This window comes from Gigantopelta aegis, chromosome 4 (genome assembly GCF_016097555.1).
Source record: "Gigantopelta aegis isolate Gae_Host chromosome 4, Gae_host_genome, whole genome shotgun sequence".
NCBI lineage: Eukaryota > Metazoa > Mollusca > Gastropoda > Neomphalida > Peltospiridae > Gigantopelta > Gigantopelta aegis.
In genome coordinates this window covers 93,539,974-93,567,359 of record NC_054702.1, presented here as the reverse complement: position 1 = coordinate 93,567,359, position 27,386 = coordinate 93,539,974, and the positions used below count along the sequence as shown (strand labels likewise).

At 36.4% G+C, this 27,386-nt stretch overlaps 2 protein-coding genes across 2 annotated transcripts; both read right to left on the bottom strand.

The window, feature by feature from the left end:
* Window positions 1-117: 117 nt before the first annotated feature.
* LOC121370077 lies at window positions 118-4,948 on the bottom strand. Its single transcript, XM_041495177.1, has 4 exons — window positions 4,945-4,948; window positions 2,817-2,991; window positions 1,599-1,977; window positions 118-716 (listed from the first exon to the last, which is right to left on the bottom strand). Exons 1-4 carry the CDS (start codon window positions 4,946-4,948, stop codon window positions 129-131), a joined length of 1,146 nt encoding a protein of 381 aa, XP_041351111.1. The 3' UTR covers window positions 118-128.
* Window positions 4,949-6,261: 1,313 nt separating this feature from the next.
* Window positions 6,262-18,707, bottom strand: LOC121371447. The gene is made up of 11 exons (XM_041497339.1): window positions 18,631-18,707; window positions 16,581-16,636; window positions 14,519-14,644; window positions 13,989-14,126; window positions 12,823-13,010; window positions 11,444-11,589; window positions 10,876-10,997; window positions 10,475-10,550; window positions 10,028-10,211; window positions 9,100-9,196; window positions 6,262-7,706 (listed from the first exon to the last, which is right to left on the bottom strand). The coding sequence occupies exons 2-11, from the start codon at window positions 16,624-16,626 to the stop codon at window positions 7,543-7,545; spliced, it is 1,287 nt and encodes a 428-aa protein (XP_041353273.1). The 5' UTR covers window positions 16,627-16,636; window positions 18,631-18,707; the 3' UTR covers window positions 6,262-7,542.
* Between the last annotated feature and the right edge of the window lie 8,679 nt (window positions 18,708-27,386).

Genomic DNA, 27,386 nt, shown 5'->3' with positions numbered 1-27,386 from the left:
AACAAACAAAAAACCCCCAAAACCCCAACAAAACCCACCCCCCCAAAAAAACCCCAACAACAAAAAACCCCAAAACAACAACAACAACAAAAAAACAACAAACAACAACCGAATTATCGGATCTTAATTCAAACATGCGGATAGGCCCTGTGCACTTTATGAAGGCAGTTGACAACCATCTGCGCGGTTCCGACACAGACATACGCCGTATAGGTGAGATGATGACTGCTGCCCTCGGCGTACTTGTTCTTCATAAAGACCACGTTCCACTTGTTAGTCTTCTGGGCAAAGTTACCTCCAAAATTCCACATTGCGTAGTACATGTGTCTGTCGGAGTCCTGCCCGCTCGGAGCGTAAGCGCCCACTGCGAACTGGTTGTCTGGTGTCAGCATCACTGGTGGCAGACGAGCATTGCCATCTGGAACGAGCAGGTTTCTTGATGGGTCATAGCGCATCTTCACCGTGAAATCCCCCGTCATATAGCCTGTTGGAGCCTCGAAGTTGAGGAATTCGTATGGCGGCCAGTGGCCCTTGATGTCAAAGCCAGAGATGAACCTGACGCAGTTGTCCAGTCCCGCACAGCCAATTTCAACTATTTTTGAAAGTAGGTATGGGTAAGTGTTTTGTGTATTGAGGGCAGGAGAGTTTTTACCACAGTGGCTTCCCGAACCATGCGTTTGGTGATCCCCAACTCTGAGCCAGAAGGCAGGTCGGACCTGGTGTATAAAACACAAGATAACATTTAAATAGCAATCCAGATTGCATATAGTTCCTGTGTTATATATAGCAATTCCGATAAATAAAGAACTATGGATGTCTTTTCGTGTAAATAAGCTGATACATTTTTGCAAGATAAAAACAATCATATTATAATGTTCACTTAGGTCAAGATTAATTTATAAATATTGGATACAACAATTTGCAAGATAACCTACCATATATGTTATTCAGTTGGCTCTGACCACGTATTTATCGAAGGCTGGATGGTATTCTGCAACGTTATCAACAAGGTACTGCTAATAACAGAGGGGTTTCGTTATTCTATCAAAAGTTTGATTGTGTCTAACGACACAGCTAGAGCACACTCGGATGCTGGGTGCCAAACATTTGGTAATTCTAATATATAGCCTTAGAGAAAACCCGCAACATTTTCCCACTAGTAGCAAGGAATCTTTTATATGCGCCATTCCAAAAACAGGATATACCACGGCCTTTGATATACCAGTAATGGTACACTGGCTGGACCAACAGATCCACTGTCATTTTTAATGCTTAATTCGACGGCCCTTTATCCATCTACGCTGTATGGGTTTCCCAATCTCGACCCCATGGACCCTGCGTGCTTTTAAAACGCAATGTTACGCTCATACAACTACAGGAACGGGATATATAATATTTATCGGTAGACGAGTTCTCTGCATGAATAACAAAAACTCTCTATTGTCTATTTTCATTTTTATCTACGAGATTAATACTATCACATATGCTTTGTTTATTCTCTGACTTTTTGCCCAGTTACGCTTGCCACAGTATCAATATGACAAACTGTCATTAATATTACAGTTAATACTATAGCATATTATAGCCATGGAACTTACCGATGTTCTTAAGATTCTTCCAGAAGCCTTAACTCCTTGTAGATGAGACTTGGTGACGCTACCTATGCTGTCGTCCCTACCACCTGCCTCGGTCGGGTTGAAACACTCGCCGTTAGGGGGAGAATTAATTGCCATTTGGAGTTCTCTGCCATGGTCCCATGCATTGATAAACTCTTTGTGATTCCACACAAGACTGTCTACGGCGCCAGCCATAGTGCCAGATGCACTGATGAAAAGATCCTTGCCATTTGATATTGTCCACCGACCTTCATACCCGCCCTCAACATAGCCCATTCGATGTTCCTTTTGACCATATGTCAGATAGTGTTCAATCGCATGGTGGTAATCATGAGGAAATGCTTTTGAAAGATCAGCATACCTGTACAAATGATTAAAAAACAACATAGTATGAACGTAAAGACATTATATAATAATTAAATTTTCTTTGCGTCTATACACTTTACGGCAATCTGATTGGTCCAGAGGTGCTTACTTTTTTCGTTCATATCTCGATGAACCGAAAAAATTTAAGCCACTTTTGTATGACCCTCTACGCGGGCTCATACAATGTGCACATCGTTTTTTCGGTTCATACTTGCATAAACCAAAACATAATTGCGGTCAATTCTTAATTAAATTATTAATGGAATGGAAACGATAGGAATGTTTAACGACACCTCAGTAAAATGTTCAATTACGGGTATTTGATGTCTAACATATGGTTATATCGACACTTGGTCGACAGAGCTAGCAAGAGACTGAGAGAGATAGAGAGAGAAGAGAGGATATAGGAAAGAGAGATTGAACTGAAGTCGCCTATTGAGATAACATATTGCCTTAGACAATGCATACACCTGCTTTTAATGTAACACCCGTGGGGCACTAGTGGTGGCGGTGGAAGGTGTGTGTGTGTGTGTGTGTGTGTGTGTGGTCAAAGTCGATCGAGAGCGATCGATGTTACGATCTATCCAGGCTAACGCTGTGATACACTGAGCTCAATATCGCCTCTAATAGGTAGTCTTATGTCACGTGATTATATGTTTACACTTAGTTACAATATTATCATCTAATATAAAACGAATGCTCCTGTCGTTACATTCGTAAATACTATTTAGAGTGGAAATTTAATGCTCCTGTCGTTACCTTCGTAAATACTGTTTAGAGTGGAAATTGAATGCCCCTGTCGTTACCTTGGAAATTGAATGTTTTTGTCGTTACCTTCGTAAATACTGTTTAGAGTGGAAATTGCCGCTTCCCTGTCTCCCTTCTTGAATACCCTGTGTTAACCAGTGATGTTTGGCAGCGTCCGGTGATTTCAAGCGTTTAATATCCGAATGGGAGTTCACGTAGAATACAGGATCAAAAACGAGATTCGAACTGTAGTCCACGGAGGCTAAAAGTATTAAATTATAACACGAAAAGACCTATACAGCTGCAATCGTGCCTATACATAATTATTATAAAATCATCTACTAATGCGAAATACAAACACAAATGCCAAATACAGTTGTACTAAACTCGTGTGATATTGCTATCTACAGTTTCCACAGTTACTTTCGTACAACATGCACATGTCTGACAAAACAGGGAATTGACGTCCCGGTTCTTAGTAATAAAATGGAGAATAATACATTATTGTGACCAAGGTTAGCGAGTAAAGCCAAATTACGGTAAGAAGGTTAATGTAGATGGGCTATAAATGGTTAATTACAAATATACTCGAGGATAGAGTTTTAATTTTCCAAATATCTTAACTGAGATATTTATATTTCTGCTTTATAGTCCATAGCCTGACACACACACCTTCGTACTTAAGGCAGTTTGAATATTGATTTGAGTAAAAAAAAATCTGGCATAATTTGACATTTCAAAATGGCTGTCAAAACCCCTGATTGTCACAATTGGCAAACGGACGAAATTGTTTTAACATTATTCATAACAGAGTTAAATGCCAATTAAGCGATTCCTTTTTTACGTAATCGGATCATATATACAGATTCAGATAGATGCACACACAGGCAAATTATTACATACACAGGCCCACAGGAACCGGAGGAGGGTGGGGTCGAAAATTTACTCTTTTTTTTGTCTTAGTCTATATAAATAAAGATAAAAATACGTCTCGATGCCCTCTCCTCCACTAGAGACTAAAAGTAAAGTTTGTTTTACTTAACGACGCCACAAGAGCACATTGATTTTTTTTATCTTATCATCGGCTATTGAACGTCAAACATATGGTCATTCTGACACTGTTTTTAGAGGAAACCCGCTGTCGCCACATAGGCTACTCTTTTACGACAGGCAGCAAGGGATCTTTTATTAGCGATTCCCACAGGCAGGATAGCGCAAGCCATGGCCTTTGTTGAACCAGTTATGCTGGTCGGTGCAAGTGGTTTACACCTGTCCATTGAGCCTTGCGGAACACTCACTCAGGCTTTGGAGTCGGTATCTGGATTAAAAATTCCATGCCTCGACTGGGATCCGAACCCAGTATCTACCAGCCTGTAGACCGATGGCCTAACCATGACGCCACCGAGGCCGGTCCACTAGAGACTGTGCCACCCACTCAAGATATCGTTCCCACGAGCATTATGCAGAGGCAGAGAGCGAGATAGGAGTCCAAATATGGTAAAACAGGGGTTCATGATGACTGCAAGAGGTTATTCAAATATAAATCATCTACCTGTAGAACAATGCACCATAAACACAAACAAAAGAAAGCACAAGTCAGTCATACTGAAATGTCCTTCACACGGTATGCTCCAAAATCTTAAGCTTTCCGCGAGCCTTCCTAATTCCCAACTATTTTTTTGTTGTTCGTATCTAAATATACATGTACGAGTTTGTTATCATATTATCTCTACTTCTTATCGCAGTTCACAGACAATCCTAATAAAATAGTTTTGGTCGACTGCTAATAATATAACTCTTGGGATTGGATTTAGGCTATATTCTAGCGAATTCACCTGTTTGACCTACAAGCTATAGTATCAGTTTGGCCATATTCTTTGTTAGATAACAGTTGCTGCCAACAACCGATTATATTCTCTGTAAAAAGAACGCTGATACAGTCCATCCACAGATATCACGTTTTAATACATTTCAACTTTGCCAATCCGTCATAGATAGAGAACACTATGTCCCCATGGATATTGCCCACGATCGTCGTCGGTTCGAGACGTGTTGCAGATGTTGTAATAGTCTGGGGCCTAATTCACAAAGTTCTCTTTAGCTCTCTTGAGCAGCACCGTATCGTGCTTGTATATCATTTTGCATTGCACTACGAGATCGTAATGTTGCGAGAGTTTCATGTATTAAGTCCTCTACTGCCACAGTGTAGTCCTACCCATAATGTAGCAAGTGATATTTTCTATGCACTTTGCCATATGCATACCACGGTTTTTAATGTGCCAGTAGTGGGGCATTGGTTGGGATGTGAAAAAAGCCTCTAGTCGATTGAGGGCGATCGATCCTGAAACACATCGCGTCTCAGATGAGCACTCTACCAACTGGTTACGGTGGGACGTAGCCCAGTGGTAAAGCGCTCGCTTGATGCGCTGTTGGTCTAGGATCGATCCCCGTCGAGCCAGTGCACCACCCACGACTGGTATATCAAAGGCCGTGGTATGTGCTATCCTGTCTGTGGGTTGGTACATATAAAAGATCCCTTGCTACTAATGGAAAAATGTAGACAGTTTTCTGTGTAAGTCTATTTGTCAAAATTACCAAATGTTTGAAATACAATAGCCGATGATTAATATATCAATGTGCTCTACTGGTGTCGTTAACAAAATAAACAAACTCTACCAACTGAGCTATATGCTGTCCTCGTTATTAAAAGCCAGTAATTACAATTCAGTACAAGCGTATTTTTCGTCAGATTAATTTTGAACACTGCCTTGACTATCTCACAAAATCGTAATACGTTTGATTTCTGAGACAATTTCTCTCCATATGGTTAAAGTGTCTTGACGTTTTGACTAAAACGCAATATGTTTGATTTCTGAGAGACAATTTCTATTCATATGGTGAAAGTGCATTGACTATCTGACTAAACCGTAATTGTCATTTGGTTTCTGAGAGAACATTTCTCTTCTCATGTTTAAAGAGGTCGTTACGACTAAAAGGGATACCTAAATGCAAATGTAACCTCAAATATCGGGCTGGGTTCTTTTTCTCTTGGATAGAAAGTGTTGTGGCTAGAAATGCGATGCGTTTCGAATCAATGTTTCCATCCAAACCAGTGTTACGCGATGGAATTAGCATTATTAAAAACAAACACCAATTGCTGCTAATAGATAATAGCAGTTTATCTTATGGAAATGTTTGTCATTTTTCACACCAAATGAAGTAATACATTTTATTATATTACACTTAATAACCGCTCTTTCAAATGTACATGTGTGTTGTCCAATAACCATTCCTTTTCGTTGGCTTTCTTTGACAAAGTCTGTCATTAAAGCTCATAGCTTGACAATTAGAATGGATTTTATTTTACAAAGATGCGACATAATAACTGTAGAGACTACGAATTTCCAAGAAAACACCCCAAAAAGCCAAAACACCACAAAACAACAACAACCAAACAAAATTAGAAAATCACAAAACAAACTCCACACTAAACAAACAATGGATGTTAATATAAAACAACAATAAGACAACATTGAATGCAGCATCTTTATTTATCTTTATCCTAACAAATTACCAAAACGAGTTCAAACATTTCTTTGTATTACATTAAACACCATTTGGTTATTTAATCCTAACCCTCTGTGAAAATGTAATTACCTATACAATTTTGCTTACTATACGAACATTGTTTATTGTATTAAAACATTATTTATATAATCATGTTAACAAAGGCACAATGCCTAATGTTTAGGATTGTAACACATATTTGTGTAATGTATTTAATTTGATTACAATAGTGTATTATGTCTTGTGTTTAAATGTAATCGATTACTGTAAAAGTTGGATCATAACTGGGAGCTTGTCTTTTTTCAATATAAAGGACCACCTGGTTTCTAGTTATTATGGTGCAAATTGATAATAACAAGACTAATGAAACTACGTATTGGATAATTATATAGTGTTTAAACTTCTTTTTGCCTGTTTACTAAACTTTATTAGCGGTAATAAAATTACACAGATTTACTAAGATGACATGTCACATAAACCCAACATGTGCTAGTTGCTTTGAAATTAGTAATCAACTAAGGAATGAAAATAAGAACATAAAATACAACTAAGAAAACATTTTCAGTGGAATCCAGAATGATAAAAATTGACGAATACCCTCAAAACTGACAATGGTAAAAAATAACTTGAAATTCTACGGAATCCTGTTGAAAATTTAACAGAATTTAAAAGAGTGCAAAATGTGCTTATATAAGGTATAGTTTAAATACTATTTTAAAAAGCTCTGTGTAAAAAATATAAATCTGACGAAATGCCACCAACAAAGGTTATTATGCAACTATAAAGAATACACAAAAAAGCAAAACTAAACCTTTCTCTATAAAAAAGCGGAGTCGCAACATCATTAAAACTTACATGGTAAAATCGTATTTGAAGTCATCTAAATTAGATATAAACTTCGCTTGTGTCCCGCACTACACATCATTCCTACGAGCCCACATAGTGTTATTTACAGTATAGCAACATAGCCCTCTAGAATGAGTTTCAATACAGAGTGAATATATCGATGGCCAGTCACGATTTTTTTTTTATCTGTTTGCTAATTAAAATTAAAATTAAACTTTTGTTTCTTCTTTATTAGATATCACACAGCTTGATCTTTCAGTTCATATGTCATCAATACATTTCTGCAATTATGTCAGGACTCTTGAGACAGGCAAGGGGTTATGAATTTCTGATTATGTATACGTAAAAAGACGAGTTGCTTTGTGTGGTGGTCGTCATACAGGGAGTTCCGTGGAGCTGCTTAAGACAGATTCTCTTTGCTGTCTGCTCTGTTGCGTCTGGACAACACGCGGACAATGAACACCAGACAGATGACCAGGAGGATGAAACAGGCCACTGCCATGGCAACCACTGCCGCCGTCATCTTGTTGGTTACCACACATTCCGTTTGACTCTTATCGACGGCTTAAAAATATACGAAATATTAAGGCATAATACACATATGCATAATATACATACAAAAGCAAATACACCCCTCCGCCCCTCCCCCCTCCCACATTCATATACGTTTGTCGACGTCTGAAAAAATATGCATGCAATATCAAGGATTCATACATGCATGCGCACATGCATCGCACGTACGCACACATACACACATACATAAACACATATGTAAATATGTCTACATTCACACAATAGCAATAAAAGACAGACACTACCAGCAGATTTTCATAGCAGATTCCATATTCATTAACACACACACACACACACGCACACACGCACACACTCGGGCCGTTGCATAAACCTTTTGTTATACACATGTGACATTATGAATGACAGTAAATACATTAATTACAATACATGCATACACACATACACAAACACACATACAAACTCACATATCGATATATTATGTAATAATACAGATATTTAGTACAGATATGTGGGTATTCAAGTACTTTAAAACGAATAGATTATTAAACGTATATATGGTACAGTACATAATGATAATCGTTTATTAAATATTTTTGGTTTTGATGGTGTGGTATTGTTTAATCATATGAGATTCTAAATGTTTGTGTATGGGTTTGTTTTTGTTTTTTTTGTGTACGGTCAAAACAACGCTTAAATATACAATATGTACAATGATTGGGGAGATTTAGATGTTTGTAGTCAAGGGCGTTTAAATTAATTAATTATTATTATATCTATGAAACATGCTAATTTGTATTCGTTTATTCTCCATTAGTTCTCTAAATTTATAAGTACTTTGTCGCGTATAATATGGGTGTAGATACTGCACCCTTGAATTATGAAAACCATGGCAAACGAAAATATAATGGAACGCGTCGCTAATGTCTGTTACAGCTTACGTTACATAATACACAGATTCCATCTTCTATAAGTATGTTAACCATATAAGTATGTTACTGCTTAATGCTTAATTATAATCTTAGAGGAAAACCGCTATATTTTACATTAGTTGCTAGAGACATTTTGTATGCACTTTCCCAAAGGCAGGATTAGCGTTTGTCACTCTATGGGCTACTATTTCGATTAAGTTCTATGAATCTTTTATATACAGAATAGTACATACCACGATCTTTATTATACCAGCTGTGTAACACTCACTGAGAGGTAAAATAATTCAATGGGCCCACCGGCGAGGATTGATCGCAAATAAGGCGCGTAATAAAACATTTCACTTGTTCATCCAGCAAATAAAACAAAAAACTACTGAACATTTTGTTTGGGTGTAAATTATGAACAAGTAATTAAATTTAATGCTAGTTTTTCGCTAAAAATCAACAAAGACAAATTATGTTTGACGCAGTAACGATAACTCGGGACCACTTACTGTTCTGGAGGGATTCCACCACGTTGATCTTGTAGTTGACAACTTTGGTAGAGTTGTCTGCCGCTTGTTCAACTGCTCGTCTTCGTCGTTTTGAGCACTTAACAAAAATATAAAAAAGTGTATATTTTAGAGAAATACAATTTACTTTCATTATCGACACTTACCTTAGTTAACGAGGTTACGCATAACATGAATTTTGCGCTGCTACAAAATACCAGGATGACCAGAAACTTTGTAAAAAATTATAATTCAAGGAAGGCGGTGTAAGTACTCTGTAACATGTGTTATACAAATGTACTATTTTACCTAAACCGGCCTCGGTGGTGTTGTGGTTAAGCCATCGGACATAAGGCTGGTAGGTACAGGGTTCGTAGCCCGGTACCGGCTCCCACCCAGAGCGAGTTTTAACGACTCAGTGGGTAGGTGTAAGACCATTACACCCTCTTCTCTGTCACTATCCACTAACCCACTGCCCTAGACAAACATCCCAGATAGTTGAGGTGTGTGCCAGGACAGCGTGCTTGAACCTTAATTTGATATAAGCACGAAAATAAGTTGAAATGAAATGAACGTTGCATAATAAGTTAAAATATCGTTCGTTGATTTAAATCCAGAGACTGTTTTATAATCATATGTTTGATGTATCCATTGAAGTTTTAATCAATATTACAATATATATTCCTGATTTAAATAATTTGACAAATTGTCAACTAATTATATTATTTATTAAATTTGAAGTAAGTGTACCTATTGTTTATGTGTGTGTGTGTGTGTGTGTGTGTGTGTTTTGCGTGCGTGCGCGTGTGTTTGTGTGTGTGTGCGCCTTTATGTTGTGGTGTGTGCTTGTGTAGCTATACATGCAAGTGCTAGTGGTGCTATATTCCATTGTGCTTAGCTGTCTACTATATACAATTCAAATTTCACAAACCACTGGTGCGTTGCATGGAGTGAGGTCGATACCAAGACATGTCTTCACGGTGAATATCCACTGTAAATCACTGACATCTTTATACTTCACAACAAGCAAATGAGCTTCAGCTTCCTTCTTATTGCTAGATCTTGTAAATGGATGCGGGGCAGCAATGTATGCTTCTGTACCGGCCAGGACACATCTGAAATTATAGGGCTGAATTTACAAAACCTGTTTTTGTCTTTCATGTGTTACTACATATTTAACAATGTTTAAACCCTTGCTTCGAACATTCGGCCCATAATATGGATATTTATATTATTATAACAAAAAATAGCAATGATATTTGTTTTCATATATGTATGTACATATATATGTATATATATCGGGTAAATTCCCCAAAGAGAGAACCCTACTGAATATGGAATTGGCTAAAAGATATGGGGACTGTAATTGTGTAATTACCCATCTTCATAAATGTCTCTTGCTGTTTCGCCAGTTGCCAAAATTTCGATGTCATATATGAGAATTTTTGCTATTCCTGAAATAAACAAATTATCATAAAATACCGTGCATTTACATATTATTCATATGGGACAAGCTCTTGTTTGTTTGCCTGAACCATATAATTATATTAGTGACACACACCATATGTGATTGTATGGCGTAATAAACAAATGTATGTTCTAATGTGTAGAGTACATTTAATCGATTATTATTAAGTCGTTAAATAAAACACTCCCTTCTGTCGATTTTTTATTATTAAGTCGTTAAATAAAACACTCCCTTCTGTCGATTTTTTCACCTTCATAGCAAACATTGTTAATGCACGTTCCAGTTGTTTACTGCTCCAAGTTTGTACATACCTTCAGCTCCTGTGAATACGAAAGTGACCTCTGTCCCGATAGCGAGAGTCGTGCTACCAGGTGAAGCCGTCAGTGACACAGTCCCGAAATCGTCCGTTCCATCCACCTCTCCCAGAGCAGTACTACAAATATAAATGTTTGACTTAAGATCAATCAATTGATTGGCCACTTCGAGGTGATGACCTAGATATCAAAGCCCAATTTTCCACTGAAACTAACACTATCGATACCCACGAAATATAACTAATGAACAGGCTTAATGGCCGTAGATATTTTTTTAGTCAGAAAAGATTTTCATTTTGTTTTTATAAACTGGTTTTGAAGATATGTAAAAATAGAATAACACAATCTTACAAATAAATTTAGTGATTTTTGTAAACTACAGCCATAGTGTAAATACAGTTGAGTTAAGATATTTTGTCAATCCAAATGCATTTTTTATAATGGTAGTAGATTTTATTTGAACAGATCAAGCCAAGCCAGTTGTGATCGTATTGATTAACGGCGTATTTATACAAGAAAAAAAAGAGAACACGTTATAATATTTTACGAAACTGAATAGACTTACTTTTCGTCCACATTTACAGTCGTCACACTGTGGGACACCACGTGTTCTCCTTCAAATGTGCATGTAAATGTAACAATGAAATCAGCGGTCGTCAAAATGGCCGCATCTTCTTGCACAACCACTTTTCGTGTCCATGTTTTTGTCGTCTGTTGATAAATATAAATCAGATTAAAATGGAACCGCCCTGTGTATAGTTCAGTGACGATCAGAAATACATTTTATATACAGCCACTGACATTTTATGCAAATAATTAATATGTAATTACAGTCGTTAAAACGTCTCTGTTACTCGGTGACATCTCGGCAACATCTCAACAATTGCAGCAAACTATTTTAACACAGTGTAATCATAATCTTCTAAACAACCTCTTTCTTTTTTTGTTTCTTCTTTTTCGAAACCAGTAGAGAACAAATACCTTCTTCAATATCAATGTATAATAGTGTAGATGGGTTGCAGAAATCAAGTCGATGATAAATACGCAGAGACAATCCGTTCAATGTGACTTCCAGAAATGTGTACCACACTTAAAAATTAAAGTATCTCAGGCCTTTCCCCAGGATTTTTTTAAGGCGCTTACATATTTATAATCTCCAATGTGTTCACATACAAACCGTCATTAAAATACATTTTGCTAAATATCTCGACAGGTGTGTTCGTATCAAACCGACAATGGACGCGGATAACGTGTATGGAAGCAGGTGCGAATATAAGAAAACGCATACATCTGATCTCAGCTTTAGATGCGAATTCCATGTGTCCGTAATCCGTATGCATATACATATACGTAATTAATATGCATAGATACGCATACGCGTACGAATACGAATAAATGGAATCTACTCAACATATTTGCATAGAAAGTTGTAACTACGGATTACGCATTGCGTATTACATATACGTATATATAAGCATACAAGATGTGAGGGGATAGGGCAACTGTCTGCACCTTCCCCTCCAAGTGCTGGAGCAAATCCTCGAATTCGGGCAAAAATGAGATATTCGAGTAAAATGAGCTAGCCTGAAATCTTTTCACCATGTATTTCCATCATTGTACAAACAATATTAGTTGTAAGCCATGTAGAAACGCGTAGTTATTCGTTTGCAACACTATATAACTGTTTGGCAGTAATGCTAATATGAATAAATACTGTTATCCAGATTCGAGCATTTTTGTTTAATTCGGAAAAAATTGCCGTGACCCCTACAAAAATGGGAGTCCGTAGTACGCCTATGTAAATATATACATACAGATTACAGACAAATGGATTTTACGCCTTAATCCATCTTTCCGTAATGCATTTGATACAAAAAATCATCATAACATTAAATAACAGAAATGCACTGGCTGGTAATCATTTATAAACAGTGATCTACATACCCCACTTGTTGTTGGGCTAATATCACCACAGTCGCTGTCTCCGGTGTGGGGTATGGACTTAGTATATGGACCAGAACCACTTACAGTCGCACTGCAATCAGAATGTCCCAAAACGTATACTCCGCCATTGGGGGTAAATTCAGGTGTCAGTGACACAGCCATATTGTTCTCTTCACAGGTAAGAGTGACTGTATACAGATAAAACGAAAAAACAAACCATCTCACTGTTGTAACCTAGATATTGGAAAATATAGAAAGAGAAGATCTCTTGAAACCAAATAGAGTAAACATGATTATTAGTGAGGAACGGATTAAAACAAATAAATTTAAATTATTTGCATGCTAACATTATTTGTATGCATATATCTGACTAAGGATCAAGCTTTGTTAATAGTAGTGAATGCTTCAGACAAAACAAATTCAATATATTTAACCTCAGTTACATAGAGAAAAGGTTAAAGTTTGTTTTGTTTAACGACACCATTAGAGCACACTGATCTGTTAATCGTCGGCTATTGGGTGCACTGACTGGAACGAGAAAATACCCCAATCAGTTTAATGGATCCACCGAGATGGTTCGATCCTGCGAAGCAAGCACTTGAAGCGAACGCCGTGGTATAACTGTCTGTGGGATGGTGCATATAAAAGATCCCTTGCTGCTAATCGAAAAGAGTAGCCAATGAAGTGGCGACAGCGGGTTTCCTCTCTCAATATCGGTGTGGTCCTTAGCCATATGTCTGACGCCATATAACCGTAAATACAATGTGATGAGTGCGTCGTTAAATAAAACATTTCTTTTTTTGAAGCGAACATTCAACCGACTAAGCTAAATCCCGCTCCTACATAGATAATACTACATGAGTGACCGTTAGATAACATTTAATATCTTTCGAGTTTCTTTTTAAAATGTATCTAACGAGCGAAAGTGAGTTGGATACGTTTTTAAACAACGAGTTGTAAGATAAATGGTAACTAACGGACACGAATCTAGTATTCTATTTCTAGTTATATTTGGTTTAAATATTTTTAGTATAGAACTAATCTTCACTTCTTCAAGTGGGTGTTAGGGGTAGGCTGTAGCTTACTTATTTTACAAAATCAGCTAATTTAAAACAGTGATAGTTATAAGATAGGTCCAGTAAAATAATGTTTATAGTTACACTTACAGCGCTTTGTGTCGCATGTGGCTCCCATGTATTCCGGTGGACAGTAGCAGACGACAGCCGAGTCTCCCAAAGCAGAATCAGAACACGAGGCTCCGTTTTGGCAGCTGGCAGAAGTACAGTCGTTCAGATCCTTATTGACTAAACAAATAAAATATCAAAATAAAAACAATAACTATAAATTAAAATATATTAGGTTAAATAACAACCATATACTAGTGTTGTTATTTTTGTTGTTTATTTCCTATATCCCCCAATGCATACATATATCGAGGATTAGTTCATTTGCACTTAGGCTATTATGTGTACCTAATAAAATAAAAAGTATACCTTATTTATTCTTACTTTTTTATTTGTAATATGTAATATAACGTTAATCGTTTAGGTAGCTCGAGTACTCTGACGGTAAGAGAGCAAGACGTACAGTTAGACAGTTGATAGCTCTAAATGTCCATGTAGGTATCTTGGCGTCAGTGTACTTGGGTTACGTTTAGGTACAATGTAATATCATGAACGTACATAAGAATACTCACCAAGGTCAAAATTACAGTCATGACCTTTATTTGCACAGCCAGTACATGATCCAGTGTTGGCGTCGCACGTTCCAGGAGAGGCGCAACTCAAACTAGGATTTCGACAGTCCCAGAACGAGGCTGATACTGTAAGTACAACTCAGACATTTTTTTTTTTTATATGTTAATTAATCACAGATTCAGTGACAACGTGAATGCTATCCACATCAAAAACCCCAAAAACATTCGCGCACAAATGTGATGTTATTCAACATTCAAGTCGCAAATATAATGGTGATCTTTGCAGACATTGTAACAATATGCATTAGCCATCAATCTAATTAAAATTAGCTCCACTGTTACATGTGGATCTAACAGCAGCCCGTTGGAGCTCATGTCCAGTTGACCTTTCATTCGACCAATCAAAACCTTACTTGCAAAATCATGCCAGTGATTTGAAAAGAATTTAAAAACTTTCGGGATTATGCCGAGGGTATACAAAATTATTCGGGTAAATTACGAAGTATGCCGGAAACTAACTGCAATATAAAATGTTTATATAAATTCGTTTCAAGACGAAAAACCCCGTGACACTAGTATACAATCCAGAGTTTATTACTGCACTTCCCCCTATTTTTTCAATGTTAAAATAGACCAACAAGTTCTCCTATTGCATAAATAGTCTTGCCCGACATATTTAGAATTGTATGCTCTCGAATAACGCTATAAAAGGCGAAGTGTAATCGGTCGATATTTAAATTGTTATTTATAGATGAAATGTCACCTGGACATGGGAGTCCACGCAATGCTGTTAGATCTACTGGTAGACCAGTAGAGCTAATTTTAATCAGATTGCATTAGCCATGTACTCCAATATTGTGACAATAAATTCGATAATGCATTTTATTTAAAAACAAATTTCATAAATATATTACTATTTTAAAAAGAGGTGAATCAATATTAAAATTTCAGACAAAACAAAACTAGGTTTTAACCCAAAGCTATCAAATAGCGGTGTTAAAATGCTAAATATTTTTAACTTTATAATAGCGTTAAAATCTACACGGATTAGCAGACTATTTTTAACAAACGCAAAGTGGAAAATATTTTTTGAAGTTACTACAAAATTATCAATAGAAAACTCAAACACATTTATTAAAGTACAAATTAAAAAACAATACAACGGTGTACAAATCAAATATTTGGAATCAATATTTGGTACAACAGTAAAATGATTTTTGATCGGAAACCCTTACATTATGAACATTATATGAAAAATGGGGTTATAATTATTGGAGATTTAATGAATCAACAAGGTCCGTTTTTAACCTATGAAAAATTTAGAAACACATTTTACATACGATCGAATGTCTTAGAATTTGTATCGTTAAAGGGACATTCCTGAGTTTGCTGCACTGTAAGATGTTTCCGACTAATAAAATATTTCTACGATTAAACTTACATATTAAATATATTTTCTGGTTTAGAATATCAGTGTCTGTATATTCAATGTGTTTCTGGTCGTCTTAATATTTGTAAGAAGCCCAAACTGGATTTTGTCTTCAAATAATTTCGTACGTACGAAAAAAACACTTTTTGGAAATAAAATGAAATTTAACCTAGTATAAATATTAGAACGATCAGAAACACGTTTAATATACAGCTACTAATATTTTATGCAGAAAAAAAATATTTGATGTGTAATTGCAATCGTTAAAAAGTATCTGTTAGTCAATAGCATCTTACAGTGCAGCAAACTCATGAATGCCCCTTAAATCATTTACGATTCCATTCAATGTGACCGCCAGATAATTAACTGACAACATTTAATTGTCACATTACTTGGACTACTGACCTGTATCTTTTGCAGGTTTAGATTACTCAAACTAGTCTTTGGGGTGGCAAGGCGGATGTATTGTCCAGGGAAGTGGCACTCCTCTTTGGACAAAACGCGCGGCATGTTGACTGGTGTTTTGATCACCCTCACCCTGGAATGCATGTAATGTAGCAATATGTTCTGAAACACTCGTTTATTGTCTGGAAACATAAAATGGCGGTTATTTACTAATGAAAATTAACTTACCTGTAGTAGTACCCAGCACAAGAAGGAAAACGACGTAGCTCTTCATTATTGAAATACTGAAATAAAATGACACATGCACAAAGGCTGCGGCGTGGTGTTTTAACAAAGATTAGAATGCTAACTTTATGATAGAGAATAGTTGGATTAGGCACAAGTTATACAACTTACTAGGCTTTTTCCATAATATATACATGTTACGACAGTAATATATTTTTTGCAATTTAAATATGAACATAAATAAATATTATTGAAAAAGAGAAGAAAAAAATAATAATAAAGGAAACAGAAAAAAGATAATTAGACAGCAGGTTTGCTAAAGGAAAACACAAAACACAAACAGGCATCGCAATGATTACGTAATGGCTAAAAATAATAAGAGCAATAAAATAAATAAATAAATAAATAAATAAATAGTACTAATTTAAAAAGTCTATATTTAATTTACTAATTAAAGGGACTTTCCTGAGTTTGCTGCAATGTTTAAGATGTTATCGACTAACAAAGACTTTTTAACGATTGTAATTACATATCAAATATATATTTTATGCATAAAATATTAGTGGCTGTATATTAAACGTTTTTCTGATCGTTCTACTATTTGTACTAAGTTAAATTTCATTTTATTTCCTAAAATATTTTTTTTTCGTACGTACGAAATTATTTGAAGACAAAATCTAGTTTGGGCTTCTTACAAGTATGAAGACGACCAGAAATACATTGAATATACAGACACTGATATTCTAAAAAAGAAAATATATTTAATATGTACGTTTAATCGGAAACATTTTACAATGCAGCAAACTCAGGAATGTCCGTTTAAGGGAAACGTTTTGTTTCATTTATATACTTATTTACATGAAAGCATATTTTTAAATTGTATTCTTCACTTGGAGCATTTTTACTATTTAAAACCAGCTGTAAATCTATTGGCTGAAATCTTCGCAATGAATTCCAGAGAGTACGTCTTTGTTTAGAAAACAGTGAAGTAATCAACAAGATAGATGACACAATTTTCTTACATTTACTAATCAACTTCAACATTAAAATACTGCATATGCATCTGTACTGGAACCTGAAACATATCTGCTTTCGGTATTTGCCAAGGAAAACTATTATTGTCCGAGACATAATGTACAACCTATTTTAGCAAGATGTCGTATATATATATATATATATATATATATATATATATATATATATATATATATATGTATGTATATATCAGAGATGGGGTAATCGTAATCAGTAATCGTAATCGATTGTAATCGATTACATGTTTTCATTTAATCGCAATCGTGACCGATTACATTGTTTGAGATGTCATGTAATCGCAATCGTAATCGATTACATTGCTAATGTAATCGTAACCAGCGATTACTTTCATGATTACTCATAATTATGTACTAAACGTAGATGTGTTTAGCATCAACTCCAGTAAGAGTGCCTATAGTTAGAAGCAGTACTGGTCAGTCAGTAGAACTGATCTCCCATTGTCTACTACTCTCATAGTATAACTATTATTTGCCTTGAGAAACAGGGGATCATAACGTCTGGATTATCAAATGAATGTTACCCAGGGGATGAAGACCCACATTCACATTATGGTATCTATCGTGTTTACGTTTACTATAAAACCACTTGAATGAATACAGTGTTCTAGCTAGCTGCACCATGCCCCAGTTTTGTGCCCTAATTCATTGCCGTAAAAAATTTATAATATATATATATATATATATTTATGACAACATGTTCTTTTAAATGCACTATCAAAACATCATGTTAAGAACATTTACAATAGCATTGTCAACGAACGAGACGGACAGAAAGGAAAAAATAATACCGGTTGGCGTCGAGCGTAACAGACACCATTTTAACATTGCCGATTATTGACGAGTAGACTTCGAACAATCGCAGGTTTTTTTATTTAGTTTCTTGAGTGTTTGTGTTTAATTCGCGGCAATGAAGGCTCGTGTAGTCTATAAGAGAACTCGTTATGAATTAATATATGAGTAAACAAATTAAGAAAATAAATTGGCAATAACATACTTACCAGCTTAGATGTTACCTAACTTCAAAAATGAAACGTACAGGCGTTTTAATTTGAGAAGTTACACCAATCTGTTCATGTGTTAGTCGAGTTCCTATTTTATACCTTTTTGTCTGTTTCATATGAAACCATACTCCTTCGGGTGGTAAGCTCACCTTAATATCTCATTGGCTGCACCTGACATACCCAAACATGGACACCCAAACGACGGGTTACATCTTACATCAAACAATGTATTATTATATTTTGAACGAATACAAAAAGTCAGCTGAGTAAACCATTTTGAAGAATCAATATTATGACTTCTGTTGTCCATTGGCTGTTTCAGTGTTCGTGCTTACCCTTTACTGCTATATTATGTGATCACCATTTCCAAAATAATAAAAATGCTACCTTTATCCAGTAAATAAATATTTGAAACGATTGCATTGTACATAGCGAGTACAAAACATTAATTATATGACATTAATCGACGTTTAAATATATTAATTTGTTTGTAGCTTTACAAATAAGTGGAAAAAACTAACTTAAACAATAAAAATACCATAACGTATTTAGAAGTAAAACGTACAAATATATTAGAGCTAGGATCGTATTTGTGTATTACTTTTACAGTATATATGACGTATCAATTTTTATATATATTTGTAATAACATGTCGCTTTTTTCCCGTCCCTTGCGAAAATGCTTTTGAACGATAAACAGCTAAATCACGTAAATCCCATAACACGACATGAGGCACTTGCTGAAATCGTGACAACGGGAACGACTAGGGTATCTCGACCATTATGGATGTTCACCACAACGTGAACACGTACAATAGAATTATATATTGTAAACAACTTTGTATAATAACTTGATACTCTTAAAAGGACATTCCTAAGTTTCCTGCAATTTTTAAGATGTTATCACCTAACAGAGACTTTTTAACGATTGTAATTACATATTAAATATATTTTTCTGCATAAAATATTAGTGGCTGTATATTAAACGTGTTTCTGATTGTTCTAATATTTGTACTAAGTTAAATTTCATTTTATTTCCTAAACAACTTTGTATAATAACTTGATACTCTTAAAGGGACATTCCTAAGTTTCCTGCAATTTTTAAGATGTTATCACCTAACAGAGACTTTTTAACGATTGTAATTACATATTAAATATATTTTTCTGCATAAAATATTAGTGGCTGCATATTAAACGTGTTTCTGATTGTTCTAATATTTGTACTAAGTTAAATTTCATTTTATTTCCTAAAAAGAGTTTTTCGTACGTACGAAATTATTTGAAGACAAAATCCAGTTTGGGCTTCTTACAAACATTAAGACGACCCGAAACACACTGAATATACAGACACTGATATTCTAAACAAGAAAATATATTTAATATGTAAGTTTAATCGAAGAAATATTTTATTAGTCGGAAACATCTTACAATGAAGCAAACTCGGGAATGTCCCTTTAATGTAGCCGACCAGTGTTTTGTAGGATGCGAGGGCAGGTGCCTCATTTGCACCCAGACCGGAGTATCTTCCGCCAATGACCTGTTTAAAAAAATTTTTATTTTATTTTATTTGTTTGTGTATAAATTTCCTACTGATATTTTAAACATTAAATAAACACTGCTGTAAAATACGAGATGCTTGCTGAGTTACATAAAGTAACATACCTATTATTGAGATATTCCACCGTCATAATTATATTATAAATCAAATTACACAAGGCCAAGCATCTAGGCCAGCCCAGAGCTAAATAATTAAACTGAGTTAATGCACGCAGCTCAAACTTAAAACTCACTAGGGTGCATATTATTATATTCCGGATCGTGGTTTTCGTTTCAAAAAATGTTTTATACACGACCAGTTTTAATATATATTCCTGACACGCTTCGTCGATCAAGCGATAATAAAAAAAGTATTTGTACCATTTCCACCAAGACGTTAGTCACGAACAGGCAATAAGACTAGAAGAAGCTGTGCCTTCTCAGAAATGTTTGTTTGATTGAAAAGATACTTTATTGCATATACAAAAGGATTGGGCACAAGTTATCCAAATGTTTGTTTCATCCCCTCTGTGCACCTGGGCCATATTTCCGAAGATGTCGAACGTTAGGCCATTACGACATCGTAAAATGGCGCGAATGACAAGATACCAACAGGGTGACCGACAGCTAGCCAAACGTATCATTTCACTGACATTATGGTGTCCTTTCAAGTCTGTCTTAACAAAGGGAAATCACGTGTCGTTATTTTATTTACTACACATGTAATACATGTTTCGTGCAGTGCCTTCACACGTTTAATTTGAACAAGGTAATGTAGGGAGGGATGTAGCACAGTAACAGAAAGACAGAAAGAAAGAAAGAAATGTTTTATTTAATGACGCACTCAACACATTTTATTTACGGTTATATGGCGTCAGACATATGGTTAAGGACCACACAGATTTTGAGAGGGAACCCTCTGTCGCCACTACATGGGCTACTCTTTCCGATTAGCAGCAAGGGATCTTTTATTTGCGCTTCCCACAGGCAGGATAGCACAAACCATGGCCTTTGTTGAACCAGTTATGGATCACTGGTCGGTGCAAGTGTAGCACCGTAATAAAGCTCTCGCTTAATGCGGTTTGGGAGCGATCCTAGTCTGTCGGCCCATTGGGCTATTTCTCGTTCCAGCCAGTGCACCACGACTGGTTTTATTTCACGACACTACTAGAGCACATTGATTTATTAATCATCGGCTATTAAATGCCAAACATTTGGTAATTTTGACATATAGTCTTAAAGAGGAAACCCGCTACATGTTTTTCATTAGTAGTAAGGGATCTTTTATATGCACCATCCCACAGACAGGATAGCACACACCAGGACCTACGATATACCGGTGGTAGTTCACTGGCTCGGTCGAGAAATAGCCCAACGGGTCCACCGACAGGGAACGATCCCAGATAGACCGCGCATCAAGCGAGCGCTTTACCACTGGGCTACGTTCTGTCCCCACCAGTTACAAATGCTCTTTAGATTAAAGAATATTTATATTTGGTTGTCACGGGGATTCTATAATTCCCGTAACTGAATAAACACGATTATCCAATCTCTCTCCTAACTCTATATCTATTAGATCTCTCTGTAACAGGCGGTTAAACCCTAGTATGGCTCGTCTCTAGGTATGATCAGAGATACGATCTTATATAAGTATATATTATTATAGCACGTTTAGCTCACTAGAAACACAACAAAACACAATACACTTTGGAATCTGTATTAATCTACGCTGACAAAAGTACAGCCGTAGTAGTTAATTAATAACAACAATAATACAACCCAGAACTGATCACTTAATTAGTTAATCTCTAGGTGTCTAGTTACACAAAATGCGAATCACTTCACCGTTACACCACACCCACGCGTGTGATAATTGAGAAACGCTTCTTGGGGAACTTAATTAATAAAGGAATTACAACACCATTCCTAACTGGTTAATTTTTAATTAACCCTTACTACTCGTTCAGTAACGTGTGATAATTTAGGAACGCTTCCAGTGGAACTTAATTAATAAAGGAATTACAGCTCTATTCCTAACGGGTTAATTTTTAATTACCCCTAACTACTCATTCAGTAACCTTGTAACACAGAATTAATACTGGTACCGATCACAATAAAGACAATAACCTACAGTGTACCTAGGTCCGCTAGGATGACTGGCTAAGCTTTATATTACCAATACTCATATAATGTTAGAACAAAAAGTCTACGATTTACTTCGTCAGATGACCGAAGACACTGTCTAAAGAATATTGGTATAATACAGTATCAAAATATTTAAAAGTCACATCAATCACATCAAGGTTATACACAGAGCAGAAATAATATATTTACCAGTCCAAACGGACAACGTTCCCCCTGGACGCCTTCCAAATGTTTCTCCTCGATATCTCTAAAACACTAGCTATTTATTATAAATCAGGATTTTGCCTGGGGGTACAAGGCGGTACCTCACGCATCATCTCATATTCTACCTCTACTAGAGTCGGTATATTTCTCTCTGATCGTCAGTCTGGCTGTCGCCAACCGCGAGCAATCTCCTGGCCATAAACAGCACTACCGGAAATATTACGTAACTACTAGCCACATGGCCTCCGCACCTGGCTGGGTGTGTATTACCCGTACCGATCGAGGACCGTCGCGCGGAGATATTACGTAACAAGTTGCCTATCTGGGCCTAAGTGCAATGAAACTGCACACGGCCCTCTAACACAATTAAAATCGCCACAGGCGAAACAAATTTAAGAGCATGTACCGTCACATTGGGATAGGTTCTTTTCACTTCATACATGTGACATTTTCATTTTGGTCACACAGCCAACCCTTCCCCCCAAAAACAAAATTAATTTTAAAAATCCACACCAACACCCCCAACACCCCCAGAACCCCCCCAAAACCCCCCCAAAAAACAAAAAACAACAACAACAAAAACCCAAAATCCCACAACAACAAAAAACAAAACCATGCCCAATCTGTATAACAACATTTATTCATATTAGCATAACTACCAAACAGCTATATAGAGGTGTAAACGAATCACTACGCATTTTTACACCGAGGGGCGAGACGTAGAACAGTGGTAAAACGTTCGCTTGATGCGCGGTCGGTTTGGGATCGATCCCCGTCAGTGAGCCCATTAGGCTATTTCTCGCTTCAGCCAGTGCACCACGACTGGTACATCAAAGGCCGTGGCATGTGCTATCTTGTCTATGGGATGGTGCATATAAAAGATCCCTTGCTGCTAATCGAAGAGAGTAACCCATGAAGTGGCTACAGCGGGTTTCCTCTCTCAATATCTGTGTGGTCCTTAACCACATGTCCGACGCCATATATCCGTAAATAAAATGTGTTGAGTGCGTCGTTAAATAAACCATTTCAAACAGTTCAGCTGCCAGTGGCCCATAGTTCCGGGAAGTAGCTTCACGTGGGTGTGTGTGGGTGTGTGTGTGTGTGTGTGTGTGTGTGTAGTAGTAGTATTTGTATAAAGTCCTCCTACTGGCAGTAGTTAGTGTGAATTTCCCTGTTAGTTCAGGTAGTAGAGCTCTGGACTCTCGAATTGAGAGTCTGTGTTTCAAATCCCCTCAGTGGTGTTTGATTATTCTGTTACATTAACATTACTTACGCTTTAAAAAACAGTTGTATACCTTTATTTGTTACTTACGTGTATGTGGGTAAAATGTCTAATGTTCAACCAATATGCTTTATTTATGCAGTTAAGTGTTAAATAGTTTAATCTGCTTGATGCTGTCATATTTTGATATTATGTTTGGTCAGTTCCTATTATCCTGTTCAATTATTTAGACCCAAAGTTTTTTGCAAATGTTACGTTTATTTCCTATTCGATATTTGTTTTCTTTGCATTTACATGAAAACAAACCCAAACCCCGACAGGTTTTATATACAAATCATCATATAAAATGCACGAAGTTGACTTAATTCCACTTTTTAAAAATCTCTGTGTGTTCGGAATGCACGTTATTTCTCCTATAAATAACTACGGTCATTTGCATATCAAAAGATTGGGATCTGAGGCTACGTGAAGGCCATTATAGCTTGTTTCACTAAATCAAGGTTATTATTGTTTTGCAGTGTGTAACAGCATTGTCTAATCTTTCCGTTAAACATAGATGTAAACAAACAGAACATGTAACCCTTTCTTGTACGTGCATTATATTTAATCAATTTAGCTAATGTATTATGTATTTTTATTTTATTATATCAATTATATATTAGCATACCATACCTAACCTAACACAACTGAGGTGTAGCACAGTAATAAACACAAATCACCTCACACACCGCAGGAATGTGCTTTCCAAATTTATAAATAAATTTAATGCAGGGCCGGACCCAGAAGACCAGGGAGGGGGGGAGATAAAATTGCTTGGGAACTCATACGTGTATATATATATATAGTATTTATGGTGGTGCTAGGGGCTGGGGTTTGGGGGTGGGGGTGTTACATTTGTAATGCGAAAAACCAAAGGGCTATTGTTCGGACTCGTATGGGTTCAACTACTTGTTCATCCCGCAGACACAGTCCTGAATGTCCAAAATACGATAGCATTGCTTGGTCAATAGCATCATTATTTCGATCTATGACTGCACGTGCTATTGGAGCAATGTGTAAACCACGTAAAATACAAGTTAGGTAGGGTATATAAATTCATTGAAAATGTATTAGTCGACATTCTTGTTATTGTTATTTGAGGAAAAATATGGGTAAATCAAAAAACACTTCAGTTGATGTAAAATCGTGTATTAAGAACGTTTTCGATTATTGTGAAGATGAATATCAGCGCGGTAGACCTAGGTATGCTTCTTATCGAATTGTCGATCGAGTTGCCACTGCACTTAAAGTTTCGGTTTCAACAGTAAAAAGAACTGTGAAAAATCTAAGCTCTACGAATCCAAGCACAGAAATCACTGTTAAAAAACGCGACCGAAAACTCATCGATTTATTTGATAAAGATGTTATTAGACGACGAGTATACAGATTTTATAGAGAGGGCGAATTACCTACATTACATAAGATTAACGTGGCTTTAAGGGAGGAATGTGGAATCAACATATCCATATCAACTTTACGAAGAACACTCCATGACCTCGATTTTAAATACCAACATATGTCTACAACCGGAAAAGTGATTTTTGAGGACGCCAATATATCAGACTGTCTTATCTCCATGAAATATCCAGTTTACGAGAACAGGGGTATTTAATAGTGTATCAAGATGAGACCTGGGTGAATGTCAACCACACAACATCCCACCACTGGACAGATATCCACCCGGGCACAAGTACCGCCAATCACCTGCCGAAATCAGACGCTGCTGATAGAGTTCCTAAACTCTGTTCGGTGACTGGGAAGGGAAAAAGACTTATTATTTGTCATGCTGGCTGTGATAAATATGGATTGATAGATGGCTGTGAATTGATCTTTGAGGCTAAAAAACACAGACGGAGACTATCATGGTGAGATGAATCATGACAATTTCATCAAATGGTTTGAAGAACAACTTATGCCTTCTCTACCAGAACCTTCTGTTATCGTCATGGATAACGCAAGCTACCACAACAAATTAACTGAGATTACACGATGTCCTGCACTAAACGCTAAAAAGGAAGAAATTCAGTCGTGGCTACGAAACAAAAATATACCTTTTGAGAGTAACATGACAAAGCCAGTTCTTTATGAAATTGTGAAAAGTAACAAATGTGCACAGCAATTTGTTACTGATGATATTGCTAAACGCCATGGGCACTTGTGTCTAAGACTGCCGCCAAGACATTCTGAACTCAATCCGATAGAACTGATCTGGAATCAAGTCAAAGGGCACATAGCTCGTCATAATGATGGTAAAATGACCACGGTGCGGAGAGAACTTGCACATGCATTGAACTCTGTCACACCTACACACTTCTCTGACGCAGTTAAACATGTAATAAAGATCGAAGAAGATTTTAGAAAACAAAATAGTTTTATAAGAAATAAAATACCCCCTGTGATAGTCCCCCTTAACGAAGATAGTGATGAAGAAATGAGTTTGTCGACTGATTAAGTTATTTCTCCATACCCATCAGGAGTATTACTTTAATGTATGCATGGACTCTTTAACACCAAAAACAATTTATTTCCATATCATTCACTATCAAACAACCTAACAACCTATAAACTAATCGACTAGAAATGCATATAGACTACACATACATACGAGAGAAATGTTTATTTAACAACACACTCAACGCATTTGATATACGTTTATGTGGCGTCAGACAAAACGGTTAAGGAGCATTATGACAGTGAGAAAGAAACTCGCTACAGCCACATGGGCCACTGTTTCCGATAAGCAATTTTGATAAGCAATAAGGGACGTTTTATATGCACCATCCCATAGACAGGATAGCACATACCACAGCCTTTATACATCAGTTGTGGTGCACAGGTTGGAACTAGACACAACCCAATGGGTCCACCATGTGGGATCGATCAGTCGACCTACCATGAGCGAACGCTTTACCTCTGAGCTACGTCCCGCTCGATATACAAAAGAAGCCTTAAGTGGGGTTGGGGTTGTGCAGAGGGCCACACCTCCACCAATCGCATGCATACCAAATTCTTCTCTCTCTCTCTCCCTATAACCATATAACCATAGATTAAAATATGTTGAGTGCGTCGTTACATAAATGACGTCTCTCTCTCTCTCTCTCTCTCTCTCTCTCTCTCTCTCTCTCTCTCTCTCTCTCTCTCTCTCTCTCTCTCTCTCTCTGTATGTATGTCTCTCCCTTCAGCGCGCGCGCTTGTGTATTCCACAATATAATTATAATATTTGATACATATTTTTTTTTCAAACTGAGGTTTTGTCACTTGAACAGATATTTTCTTAAATATAGGTCATACTACGATTTGAGCGGATAGGACGATAGAACCGAACATTAGTTTGAAACGCACTATAGAATGATGCTTTTGATATGCAAATGACCTTAGTTATTTATAGGAGAAATAACGTGCATTCCGAACACACAGAGATTTTTAAAAAGTGGAATTAAGTCAACTTCGTGCATTTTATATGATGATTTGTATATAAAACCTGTCGGGGTTTGGGTTTGTTTTCATGTAAATGCAAAGAAAACAAATATCGAATAGGAAATAAACGTAACATTTGCAAAAAACCTTGGGTCTAAATAATTGAACAGGATAATAGTAATTTCCCTTGT

Bases quoted from the DNA above. Each gene is read 5' to 3' on its own strand.
- LOC121370077 (XM_041495177.1), bottom strand. The intron at 1,978-2,816 runs GTAACGACAAAA...TCATTTGTACAG, and splicing joins TCTAAACAGTATTTACGAAG to GTATGCTGATCTTTCAAAAG. The intron at 717-1,598 runs GTAAGTTCCATG...TTTATACACCAG, and splicing joins GAAGAATCTTAAGAACATCG to GTCCGACCTGCCTTCTGGCT.
- LOC121371447 (XM_041497339.1), bottom strand. From the start codon at position 16,626: ATGAAGAGCTACGTCGTTTTCCTTCTTGTGCTGGGTACTACTACAG. The intron at 14,127-14,518 runs GTGAGTATTCTT...TTATTTGTTTAG, and splicing joins TGACTGTAATTTTGACCTTG to TCAATAAGGATCTGAACGAC. The intron at 11,590-12,822 runs GTATGTAGATCA...ATTTATCAACAG, and splicing joins TTAGCCCAACAACAAGTGGG to ACGACAAAAACATGGACACG.